The sequence below is a fragment of the Pseudophryne corroboree genome, chromosome 3 (assembly GCF_028390025.1).
Source record: "Pseudophryne corroboree isolate aPseCor3 chromosome 3, aPseCor3.hap2, whole genome shotgun sequence".
NCBI lineage: Eukaryota > Metazoa > Chordata > Amphibia > Anura > Myobatrachidae > Pseudophryne > Pseudophryne corroboree.
In genome coordinates, this window is record NC_086446.1 from 350,107,040 (window position 1) to 350,120,305 (window position 13,266).

Below are 13,266 nucleotides of genomic sequence, written 5' to 3' on the forward strand. Positions count from 1 at the left end.
TCCTTATTGTGTACGCTCGTCCGGGCACAGTATCCTAACTGAGGCTTGGAGGAGGGTCATAGGGGGAGGAGCCAGTGCACACCACCTAGTCCTAAAGCTTTTATTTTTGTGCCCTGTCTCCTGCGGAGCCGCTAATCCCCATGGTCCTGACGGAGTCCCAGCATCCACTACGGACTACGAGAAATAGATTTATCGGTAAGTAAAATCTTATTTTTTTAATTACATGTTTGTACCAATGTTCATGTACAAGCAAAGGGGACCCATTAGTTATGACTGGAGAAAAGAACATTGCACCATCGGCATAGCATAGGGTTCCTTACTGCCCAGTTCCTTACCGCATGAGCTACTGTAGCGATGACACGCTCACTTACAGAATGTACAGCACGCATGCACTGGATGTCTTTCTTACAAGAAAAAGTAGCTGTAGCTATAATTAATAGAAGACATTGTATGAGTAATTGATCCAGGCAATTTATCCAGCTGTCACACTGGAAGCTTTTGTTCTGCCTTCCCCTGGATAAACACAATTAGTATTTATTAAAGGTTGAATGTGATGGATCTGTGTTGTAAACAGACTTACTCTGTAACTTTATAACACTTAGTTACCGAATGGATAACTACACAAAGAGCCTGTGTGTTCTCAGAGATCCTGGCCAGTCTAATGAAACCTGAAGGATGACCAAGGGACAAATGTAGTTCAATGTGTGTGCCCATGAGTTTTGGACATTGTTTACATATAAGTAAATAGGGTGTCATTTATGAGGCACGGAATGGCCGCATGGCATGCCAAAGACTTGCTTTGTGCACCGTCTGACAGATCAGGTCTTGCCTTATACTTTTCATGAAGAGTAGCATAGTTCTCACTGCACTGTTCCCAATGGGGGAAAAACTTGCCTGTATTATCTAGGATCTGTTTGATGCAAGAGGATCAGGGCAGGTAAAAATAAAGGGGATGCCCACTGTAAGTGTGCCAGTTATACACACACAGTAAAAGTAGGAATTTAGAAAAGGGACATCAGTAGATATGAAAGCTGGTTCTCTGTGACGGGTGGCATACCAACACTTTTTCTCCCTCTTGGGGGTCCACGACCCCCCTGGAGGGAGAATAAATAGCGTGGCGTGCGTAGCGCGCCAGCAAGCCCGCAGCATTGCGAGCGCAGCGAGCCCGCAAGGGGCTCATTTGCGCTCGCCACGCTGTCGGTATGCCAGCGGTGGGGATCCCGGCGCCGGTATGCTGGTCGCCGGGAGCCCGGCCGCCGGCATACCATACTACACCCCTCTGTGACTGATTCACTGTATGAAGTCATCTGTAAGATCCCTCTAATGGTATGTCAGTATGTTTCCTCTATAGAAAAGGTACAGTCCCGAACTCCTCTACAAAGCTTCTTTGTATTACGGTGTAGAGCTGATAGCGGGTTTGCTGTTATAGTTACTGAATCTTTCAGAGAGGCTGGAAATGTTACCTCCACATAGAAATATTGCTCCACAGCTCAGACATACTGTCCATGAGGCCTGCTTTTACAGCAGTAGAATTTCAGAGTGTGTTTATCCGGGTACAGTTTTTGGCACATTAGTTCTTTACTCAACGAGTCACCATTTACTTTCACTATTATGATTTATTTAAGCTATAAATGAGTTGTAGCTTCATTTAATGAGGAAAAGGAAAAAATAAATAAACTGAAGGGTTAATCCCAAAGTGGAAGTGGAGTTGGTTTTTCCACCATGCACATTTTCATCTGGACCTGCCAAACTGGAAAAGGTCAGTGTTCCTCCAGGTGTAGATCCCAGAAACAAATCTATGCAAATTATTTACTATTCATGCAACTGGTGCAAAGAATTTGCACAGTGGCAGGCATATTTTGTAGTTTTTAATTCACTTGTTGAGATTACTTATTTCATGGCAGTACTCTAGGTCAGTTATCTATTTGTTTTAAAATAGATGCTTCTAACCAGTGGCGTCTCCAGGGAAGGGGCTGCAGCACATTCCAAATTTCAAATAGGGGAGCCACTCCTGCTGCCACCAACTGTCATCCCAAACTGATTCACCAGTAGTTGGTGAGGCTCCCCTATTTAAATCTGGGCTGTGCTGCAGCCCCACTTCTGGAGCCGTCACTTTTTCTAACATTGTTGCATTTGAACAGAAATACCATTTTCAAGGTTTTTATAACTTGTTTTTTTTCCACAGAGATCCTGAAAGGTGGGGTGATCATGGTGAACAACACCGAACTGTGCTTTCATGATACCATCAAATGGCAGGATATCATCAGCCAGAACAACATCTTTTATAAGAACATGATTCTACAAAATGACAGCCGTCAATGTGAGCAAGCTGGAGTGGGAAGAAAGAGCACTGTTAAATTGCACTTGGTGTCTTCTCAAAATGAAGGCAGTCATTGCGGTCTAACACTGTTCATGAGTAATAACCAGTAACTTCACTGAGGCACTTCATCATTGTATACAACACAAAATGTTCTTGTGGTTTGGAATAAGAATTCAGTCACTAGGACTCATTTTGAGGTAGATGGTGGAGGCAGCCATTTTGCATATTCTATAAAGTAATTTCTCTAACGTCCTAGTGGATGCTGGGGACTCCGAAAGGACCATGGGGGAATAGCGGCTCCGCAGGAGACTGGGCACAAAGTAAAAGCTTTAGGACTAGCTGGTGTGCACTGGCTCCTCCCCCTATGACCCTCCTCCAAGCCTCAGTTAAGATTTTGTGCCCGAACGAGAAGGGTGCAATCTAGGTGGCTCTCCTGAGCTGCTTAGAGTAAAAGTTTAAATAGGTTTTTTTATTTTCAGTGAGACCGCTGGCAACAGGCTCACTGCATCGAGGGACTAAGGGGAGAAGAAGCGAACTCACCTGCGTGCAGAGTGGATTGGGCTTCTTAGGCTACTGGACATTAGCTCCAGAGGGACGATCACAGGCCCAGCCATGGATGGGTCCCGGAGCCGCGCCGCCGGCCCCCTTACAGAGCCAGAAGAGTGAAGAGGTCCGGAAAATCGGCGGCAGAAGACGTCCTGTCTTCAATAAGGTAGCGCACAGCAACGCAGCTGTGCGCCATTGCTCTCAGCACACTTCACACTCCGGTCACTGAGGGTGCAGGGCGCTGGGGGGGGGGCGCCCTGGGACGCAATGAAAATACCTTAAATGGCTAAAAATACATCACATATAGCTCCTGGGCTATATGGATGTATTTAACCCCTGCCAGTTTTCCACAAAAAAGCGGGAGAAAGGCCGCCGAGAAGGGGGCGGAGCCTATCTCCTCAGCACACAAGCGCCATTTTTTCCTCACAGCTCCGTTGGAGGAAGGCTCCCTGACTCTCCCCTGCAGAAACAGGGTAAAACAAGAGAGGGGGGGCACTAAATTGGCATATTAATATATACAGCAGCTATATTAGGGAAAAACACTTATATAAGGTTATCCCTGTATATATATATAGCGCTCTGGTGTGTGCTGGCAAACTCTCCCTCTGTCTCCCCAAAGGGCTAGTGGGGTCCTGTCCTCTATCAGAGCATTCCCTGTGTGTGTGCTGTGTGTCGGTACGCTGTGTCGACATGTATGAGGAGGAAAATGGTGTGGAGGCGGAGCAATTGCCTGTGTTAGTGATGTCACCCCCTAGGGAGTCGACACCTGACTGGATGGTCTTATGGAAAGAATTACGTGATAGTGTCGGCACTTTACAAAAGACTGTTGACGACATGAGACAGCCGGCAAATCAGTTAATACCTGTACAGGCGTCTCAAACACCGTCAGGGGCTATAAAACGCCCGTTACCTCAGGTCGATACAGACACTGACACGGACACTGACTCCAGTGTCGACGGTGAGGAAACAAACGTATTTTCCAGTAGGGCCACACGTTACATGATCACGGCAATGAAGGAGGTTTTGAACATTTCTGATACTACAAGTACCACAAAAAAGGGTATTATGTGGGGTGTGAAAAAACTACCCGTAGTTTTTCCTGAATCAGATGAATTAAATGAGGTGTGTGATGAAGCGTGGGTTTCCCCCGATAAAAAACTGCTAATTTCTAAAAAATTATTGGCATTATACCCTTTCCCGCCAGAGGTTAGGGCGCGTTGGGAAACACCCCCTAGCGTAGATAAGGCGCTCACACGCTTATCAAAACAAGTGGCGTTACCGTCCCCTGATACGGCCGCCCTCAAGGAACCAGCTGATAGGAAGCTGGAAAAATATCCTTAAAAGTATATACACACATACTGGTATTATACTGCGACCAGCAATCGCCTCAGCCTGGATGTGCAGTGCTGGGGTGGCTTGGTCGGATTCCCTGACTGAAAATATTGATACCCTGGACAGGGACAATATATTATTGACTATAGAGCATTTAAAGGATGCATTTCTATATATGCGAGATGCACAGAGGGATATTTGCACTCTGGCATCAAGAGTAAGTGCGATGTCCATTTCTGCCAGAAGAGGATTATGGACGCGACAGTGGTCAGGGGATGCGGATTCCAAACGGCATATGGAAGTATTGCCGTATAAAGGGGAGGAGTTATTTGGGGTCGGTCTATCGCACCTGGTGGCCACGGCAACGGCTGGAAAATCCACCTTTTTACCTCAAGTCACCTCGCAGCAGAAAAAGATACCGTCTTTTCAGGCTCAGTCCTTTCGTCCCCATAAGGGCAAGCGGGCAAAAGGCCACTCATATCTGCCCCGGGGCAGAGGAAGGGGAAAAAGACTGCAGCAGACAGCCTCTTCCCACGAACAGAAGCCCTCCCCCGCTTCTGCCAAGTCCTCAGCATGACGCTGGGGCCTTACAAGCGGACTCAGGCACGGTGGGGGCCCGTCTCAAGAATTTCAGCGCGCAGTGGGCTCACTCGCAAGTGGACCCCTGGATCCTGCAGGTAGTATCTCAGGGGTACAAATTGGAATTCGAGACGTCTCCCCCTCGCCGGTTCCTGAAGTCTGCTTTACCAACGTCTCCCCCCGACAGGGAGGCGGTATTGGAAGCCATTCACAAGCTGTATTCCCAGCAGGTGATAATCAAGGTACCCCTCCTACAACAGGGAAAGGGGTATTATTCCACGCTGTTTGTGGTACCGAAGCCGGACGGCTCGGTGAGACCCATTTTAAATCTGAAATCCTTGAACACTTACATAAAAAGGTTCAAGTTCAAGATGGAGTCACTCAGAGCAGTGATAGCGAACCTGGAAGAAGGGGACTATATGGTGTCTCTGGACATCAAGGATGCTTACCTCCATGTCCCAATTTGCCCTTCTCACCAAGGGTACCTCAGGTTTGTGGTACAGAACTGTCACTATCAGTTTCAGACGCTGCCGTTTGGATTGTCCACGGCACCCCGGGTCTTTACCAAGGTAATGGCCGAAATGATGATTCTTCTTCGAAGAAAAGGCGTCTTAATTATCCCTTACTTGGACGATCTCCTGATAAGGGCAAGGTCCAGAGAACAGTTAGAGGTCGGAGTAGCACTATCTCAAGTAGTACTACGACAGCACGGATGGATTCTAAATATTCCAAAATCGCAGCTGATTCCGACGACACGTCTGCTGTTCCTAGGGATGATTCTGGACACAGTACAGAAAAAGGTGTTTCTCCCGGAGGAGAAAGCCAAGGAGTTATCCGACCTAGTCAGGAACCTCCTAAGACCAGGCCAAGTGTCAGTACATCAATGCACAAGGGTCCTGGGAAAGAGGCTTCTTACGAAGCGATTCCATTCGGCAGATTCCACGCAAGAACTTTTCAGTGGGATCTGCTGGACAAATGGTCCGGATCGCATCTTCAAATGCATCAGCGGATAACCCTGTCTCCAAGGACAAGGGTGTCTCTCCTGTGGTGGTTACAGAGTGCTCATCTCCTAGAGGGCCGCAGATTCGGCATTCAGGATTGGGTCCTGGTGACCACGGATGCCAGCCTGAGAGGCTTGGGAGCAGTCACACAGGGAAGAAATTTCCAGGGCTTGTGGTCAAGCATGGAAACGTCACTTCACATAAATATCCTGGAACTAAGGGCCATTTACAATGCCCTAAGTCAGGCAAGACCTCTGCTTCAGGGTCAGCCGGTGTTGATCCAGTCGGACAACATCACGGCAGTCGCCCACGTAAACAGACAGGGCGGCACAAGAAGCAGGAGGGCAATGATGGAAGTGGCAAGGATTCTTCGCTGGGCGGAGAATCATGTGATAGCACTGTCAGCAGTGTTCATTCCGGGAGTGGACAACTGGGAAGCAGACTTCCTCAGCAGACACGATCTTCACCCGGGGGAGTGGGGACTTCACCCAGAAGTCTTCCACATGATTGTGAACCGTTGGGAAAAACCAAAGGTGGACATGATGGCGTCCCGCCTCAACAAAAAACTGGACAGATATTGCGCCAGGTCAAGGGACCCTCAGGCAATAGCTGTGGACGCTCTGGTAACACCGTGGGTGTACCAGTCAGTGTATGTGTTCCCTCCTCTTCCTCTCATACCAAAAGTACTGAGAATCATAAGAAGGAGAGGAGTAAAGACTATACTCGTGGCTCCGGATTGGCCAAGAAGGACTTGGTACCCGGAAATTCAAGAGATGCTCACGGAAGACCCGTGGCCTCTACCTCTAAGAAAGGACCTGCTCCAGCAGGGACCATGTCTGTTCCAAGACTTACCGCGGCTGCGTTTGACGGCATGGCGGTTGAACGCCGGATCCTGAAGGAAAAAGGCATTCCGGATGAAGTCATCCCTACCCTGATCAAAGCCAGGAAGGATGTAACCATACAACATTATCACCATATTTGGCGTAAATATGTTGCGTGGTGCGAGGCCAGGAAGGCCCCTACAGAGGAATTTCAACTGGGTCGTTTCCTGCATTTCCTGCAAACAGGACTGTCTATGGGCCTCAAATTAGGGTCCATTAAGGTTCAAATTTCGGCCCTGTCAATATTCTTCCAAAAAGAACTGGCTTCTGTTCCTGAAGTTCAGACGTTTGTCAAGGGAGTACTGCATATACAGCCTCCTTTTGTGCCTCCAGTGGCACCTTGGGATCTCAATGTAGTTTTGGGATTCCTAAAATCACATTGGTTTGAACCACTCACCACTGTGGACTTAAAATATCTCACATGGAAAGTGGTAATGCTGTTAGCCCTGGCTTCAGCCAGGCGTGTCTCAGAATTGGCGGCTTTATCCTATAAAAGCCCTTACCTAATTTTTCATACGGACAGGGCAGAATTGAGGACTCGTCCTCAATTTCTCCCTAAGGTGGTTTCAGCATTTCACTTAAACCAGCCTATTGTGGTGCCTGCGGCTACTAGGGACTTGGAGGATTCCAAGTTGCTGGACGTAGTCAGGGCCCTGAAAATATATGTTTCCAGGACGGCTGGAGTCAGAAAATCTGATTCGCTGTTTATCCTGTATGCACCCAACAAGCTGGGTGCTCCTGCTTCTAAGCAGACGATTGCTCGTTGGATTTGTAGTACAATTCAGCTTGCACATTCTGTGGCAGGCCTGCCACAGCCAAAATCTGTAAAAGCCCATTCCACACGGAAAGTGGGCTCATCTTGGGCGGCTGCCCGAGGGGTCTCGGCTTTACAACTTTGCCGAGCAGCTACTTGGTCAGGGGCAAACACGTTTGCTAAATTCTACAAATTTGATACCCTGGCTGAGGAGGACCTGGAGTTCTCTCATTCGGTGCTGCAGAGTCATCCGCACTCTCCCGCCCGTTTGGGAGCTTTGGTATAATCCCCATGGTCCTTTCGGAGTCCCCAGCATCCACTAGGACGTTAGAGAAAATAAGAATTTACTTACCGATAATTCTATTTCTCATAGTCCGTAGTGGATGCTGGGCGCCCATCCCAAGTGCGGATTGTCTGCATTACTTGTACATAGTTATTGTTACAAAAATCGGGTTATTGTTGTTGTGAGCCATCTTTTCAGAGGCTCCTTCTGTTATCATGCTGTTAACTGGGTTCAGATCACAAGTTGTACGGTGTGATTGGTGTGGCTGGTATGAGTCTTACCCGGGATTCAAAATCCTTCCTTATTGTGTACGCTCGTCCGGGCACAGTATCCTAACTGAGGCTTGGAGGAGGGTCATAGGGGGAGGAGCCAGTGCACACCAGCTAGTCCTAAAGCTTTTACTTTGTGCCCAGTCTCCTGCGGAGCCGCTATTCCCCCATGGTCCTTTCGGAGTCCCCAGCATCCACTACGGACTATGAGAAATAGAATTATCGGTAAGTAAATTCTTATTTTTTTATTGAAGAAAAGGCATTACATGCACAAAATAACAATGCAAAGTAGACAAAAGAGAGAATAACAGATGATGTCATGTAGCATATACAAAACCATAGTTGGAGAGTAATAAAATATTGTAAGTGCATACTAACAATCTCCTAAATACAGTTTAAAATTTTTTACAACCCGACTAAAACCGGCAACAAAACAAAAAACAAGTTGCTGTATGAAAAACCTCAAAAAACAAACAAACCTCAAGTGCTCCGTGACATTCTAAACCGTCTATACATCAAGGATCGATAAAAAATATCTCCATATAACAGGAGTGTAAGATTATGCAGGGAACTCAGGTGTAGAATGTGGACAATCAAGCCAAAAAGACCAGATCTTCCGTTACCTAGTGCTAGCATTATTTTTCATATAAATATAACGTTCTTTAAGCACAGTATCATTAACCAGAGATATCCTCCAGAATCGACCAGATACCCCTCCAAAATACTTGTAAGATACCACACTCCCAAACCAAATGCCAGAAGGTTCTCCATGAAGCATTACATTTAGGGCATACTGTGGAGTGTCCATTCCCAAACTTGCTCAGTCTCACAGGGGTCATATAGGTGCTATGAAGAATAAAAAACTGTTGAAATCTGAGGGATTTTGTAACTGTACGGGGGTATTCTCTAGTGAGATCCCACTCCTCATCATCCATAGGACCCAGATCAGCCTCCCAACTCACTCGGAGATGGGAGAGAGTATCAGTGTGAAGCTGAGCAAGAAAAAAGGAGTACGCCAAAGAGAAAGTTTTACGGCTTCCAAGGCTAAGGAGAAAGGTTTTAACAGGAAAAGCAGTAATGGAGGGCGTGGAGACCCCAAACTGTGATTGGAGAGCATGCCTGAGTTGAAGGTATCTATAGAAAAAGGAGTTGGGAAGATTAAACTCCTCCTTAAGTTGTTGGAATGACTTTAATATACCATTACAATACACCTGGGATAGGGACACAACAGCCCTAGGGGCCCAACCCGACTGTCCATCTAAAGAGGTCAGCTCAGGAAGCCCACGTGAATGCCAGATGGGGGTGTCTGGGTCCAAATCCTCAAACCCAGCTAATTTACGGAGCGCCTGCCAAACTTTAACAGATTGAAAAACTATAGGGGGAGAGTAGGTAGATACTGACCCACTAAGCAAAACCTGCATGGGGGTGAGTGCAGAATAGTAACAGCGAATAAAGCCATTTTGCATATTCAACCAATATTTAGCATTGTGTAACCAGAGACTTCACTGAGACACGCCGTCAGGGGGGCGAGCGCAATCACCTACAGTACTTCGCCAGTATTCCGGTGGTGGTATAGTACCCCTGTCGTGATCCCGGTGTCGGTATTGAGACAGCCGGGATCCCGATGGCTGGTATTTTAACCACATACCCACTATAAACCAGTGACAACACTAATCATTAATCGTATTTGCAATGCGATCTTGGCACGATATTATCACCCAAGATCTCATTGCATAATGCTATTAAAGAGGCAGGATGTATAATTTTTTAGCTGCAGGGACAGGGGGTCCTAAAGGAGTCCATTCCTGTGATGTGCTGAGTGTGGTGTCGGGGCTGCTGCGCATGTGCGGTTCCGCTGACCACACATGCACAGCAGGTATTTCCAGTGAGGGTTTTCGGAGGAACCCTCTGCCGGATGCAAATGCAATGAGTAGTCCATAGGCTACAGTGGGCTACCGCCATCTTCAGATGGCAATAGCTGTGGAGGCCAATATTACGACTGCTTCCCATTCTGGATATTGGTAAATCTGGCAGCATTGCATCCTCCAAAGAAACCTGTGAGGGATGCGGCTGCAGACGGGAATGGAAGGATTGCTGCGGTCCATCTGTGATAGATTCAGGGAATACTTTATAGCTGAGGATAACCCCAGAAAATGTGTATTTTCGGGGAAATAGCTACAAATATTTTTTGATAAATGGGCTCCCAAGGCACTGTGTGAGATGCATTGCGGAGGAAAATATTTTGTGGGCCCATCAGATATCCAGATTACTAGAAATAAATGACATCACTAATACACTGCTCATGAATATTGGTTCAGCTTCCATGCTGGCTGGTTTATTTTTGTTTGGGGGTCCAATCAGATTGAAAGAAGAAAAAAATCAACCAATGCAAAGTAATTATTAGGGGCCCCATTATGGTTGGCAATAAATAGCTACTAATTATAAAAGCATGAGACGATAGTATATGAAATATGGCCCAACGGTCATCTCATTATTTTGATTTAGGCCAGCAAACATAAGATCTTTTCTGGTGCTTATATACTTAGATCCACACCCATGTACTACTAGTTTATAGAAATGACAACCATTCATAAAGCTAAGAGGATTGGTGACTATCCCTTGTTCTTGTTTTTTTTTCTAAAAGGTCCTCCATGCTCCACCAGCTGTGGCAGTGCCCCCTCAGGAGCAGCTGGGTCATGCTGGGGAGAGGGCACAGAGTACTGTCAAACTTGTGAGTATCTGGAATCCTTATCAAAGTAAAACTGGTTGAAGTAACAGGCTGCAGAATGTATCTGAATGACCTCTAAATAAAGGGGGGTACACACTAGGCGATATCTGCCTAAAAAATAATGTTATCGTTTATTTTTAGCCTGAAATCATCCAGTGTGTATGGGGATGATATTGGTGACCGATAAACGATGAGCGTTCCCGCCTTATTCAGCGTTCACCAATATTGAGCTGACATGCAGCTCAACCCGTCAGTGTCGGGCTTTAACTCAACTCAAGGAATATATTGAAAAAATTGTCCAAAACCATTCCACCATATTAAGTAATACCTTCCACCATATTAACCATTCCACCATATTAAGTAATACCTTCCACCATATTAACCATTCCACCATATTAAGTAATACCTTCCACCATATTAACCATTCCACCATATTAAGTAATACCTTCCACCATATTAACCATTCCACCATATTAAGTAATACCTTCCACCATATTAACCATTCCACCATATTAAGTAATACCTTCCACCATATTAACCATTCCACCATATTAAGTAATACCTTCCACCATATTAACCATTCCACCATATTAAGTAATACCTTCCACCATATTAACCATTCCACCATATTAAGCAATACCTTCCACCATATTAACCATTCCACCATATTAAGCAATACCTTCCACCATATTAACCATTCCACCATATTAAGCAATACCTTTTTTTTCTTCAATAAAATGGTGAAACACACACAAATATAAAGTAAACAAACTTTATTATGTATGTTGAGTTTGTGGGCTACAGTTAATATATAGACAGTAAACAATGTCATTTTTAAAATATCAATCTGTGATGGTTCCTGTACTGTTTGGGACAAAAGACACCGGGAAGTTCTAAGGGGTCTATTTACTAAGCCTTGGAGAGAGATAAAGTGGACGGAGATAAAGTACCAGCCAACCAGCTCCTGTCATTTTTCAAAAACAGCCCAACACATGGCAGGTAGGAGCTGATTGGCTGGTACTTTATCTCCGTCCACTTTATCTCTTCCCAAGGCTTAATAAATAGACCTCTAAGTGTCTTTTCTCACCCATGCTCTGGATATCTTATACTGAGTTGTGTTCTGTAAAAGAATGTTATTGTGATTTTTGCTGTAGAAGAAAGTTAATTTAATAGTGTGCTAGAAATTACTGTACCAGGATTTTCTCATGACCCCCTTCTCTCCTCTCTGCCAGTGACCAGCATTATCTGCCAAAACGGCTGTCAGAGGTGTCAAGGGATTAAGTCCGCTGACTGCTGCCACGAGCAGTGTGCAGCTGGCTGTACTGGGCCTAAGAACTCGGACTGTCTGGTGAGAACACATAAACATGTATCTGTAACACCTCATAAATCCTTCACTGCTCTCTCTGTAATGACCATAGGGTCACCATGTCATGCTCTTTGTATTTGTTATACACGTTACACCAGTGGATCCCAAACTGTGTGCCTAGGCACCTTGGGGTGCCGCGAGGCTCTAGGAGGGGTGCCTCAGGTTGGTGGTCCAGGATCAAATCAAATTATTTATGGTCAAAGTGATAGGAAAAAACAGTGCTGGGGGCTGGCAATAATAAAACATGTGTACAATCAGAAGCACAACTGTATACAACCCCATAACTGACCCTAAGGATGACAGGCACAATTTACTTACTTGTTAAGTTTTTCCAGATTTATCAATAAAAATTTTTTATCCTTGGGGTGTCGTGAAAAAAATGCTGATACTCTAGGGCACCGAGATTCAAGAAAATGTGGAAACCACTGCGCTATACTCTTCAAGACACACACATTCGTATGCGGATGCAATGCTGAACATAGTCTGTGTGAATTGCTCCCCCATTGCATGCACCGAATAAAATACTTATTCTTCACTGTACACCTCTATGCCGGATGCCCCTATCTGTATGCTTGTTATATAGCCATCATCATTATCAGCACATACTTGCAACAGGCCTACAGTATATCTAGTGTAAATGATCTGTTGAAAACAGGAGTAATTACACATACTCACAACTTTACATAGCCTAATTTAGCCTACATGTGAACAACCTTTTTGTTATGTAATTTCAGCCGCAAGTGGATATGCTAATGAGCTGTGTATGGCACACTCACCTAGATAGCATCCACAGGGGGACATTTATCAAAGCTTGGAGAGGGATAGAGATAAGTCTACTTACTGAGCTGTGGATGGAGATAAAGTGGCCAGAGTTAAAATCCCAACCAACCAGCCCCTGATTTTCATTTTTCAAACACAGCCTGTGGCATGGCAGTTAGGAGCCGATTGGCTGGTATTTTATCTCCAACAACTTTATCTCCATTCAAGGCTTAGTAAATAGACCCCTTTACCTCTCTCCAATCTTTGATAAATCTCCCCTTGTGACAGTACAAATGCATGCAAGATATGTCAACAAAGCTAACTTGTGTTCCGCTCTGCCTAATCCCCAAGCTGTCCTATAAGAACCTGAAGAAGCGAATACCTTTCTCTGACGTCCTAGTGGATGCTGGGGACTCCGTCAGGACCATGGGGAATAGCGGCTCCGCAG

The 13,266-nt window shown here is 45.7% G+C and overlaps 1 protein-coding gene across 2 annotated transcripts in view; it reads left to right on the forward strand.

The window, feature by feature from the left end:
* Nucleotides 1-13,266, forward strand: part of ERBB2 (erb-b2 receptor tyrosine kinase 2) — a 218,904-nt gene that overhangs the window by 142,017 nt on the left and 63,621 nt on the right. For both annotated transcript variants that reach the window (XM_063959734.1, XM_063959733.1), the window contains exons 4-6: nucleotides 2,186-2,320; nucleotides 10,610-10,696; nucleotides 11,926-12,041. In XM_063959734.1, the coding sequence (XP_063815804.1) occupies nucleotides 2,186-2,320; nucleotides 10,610-10,696; nucleotides 11,926-12,041 (338 nt within the window). The remainder of the gene's footprint in view (nucleotides 1-2,185; nucleotides 2,321-10,609; nucleotides 10,697-11,925; nucleotides 12,042-13,266) is intronic.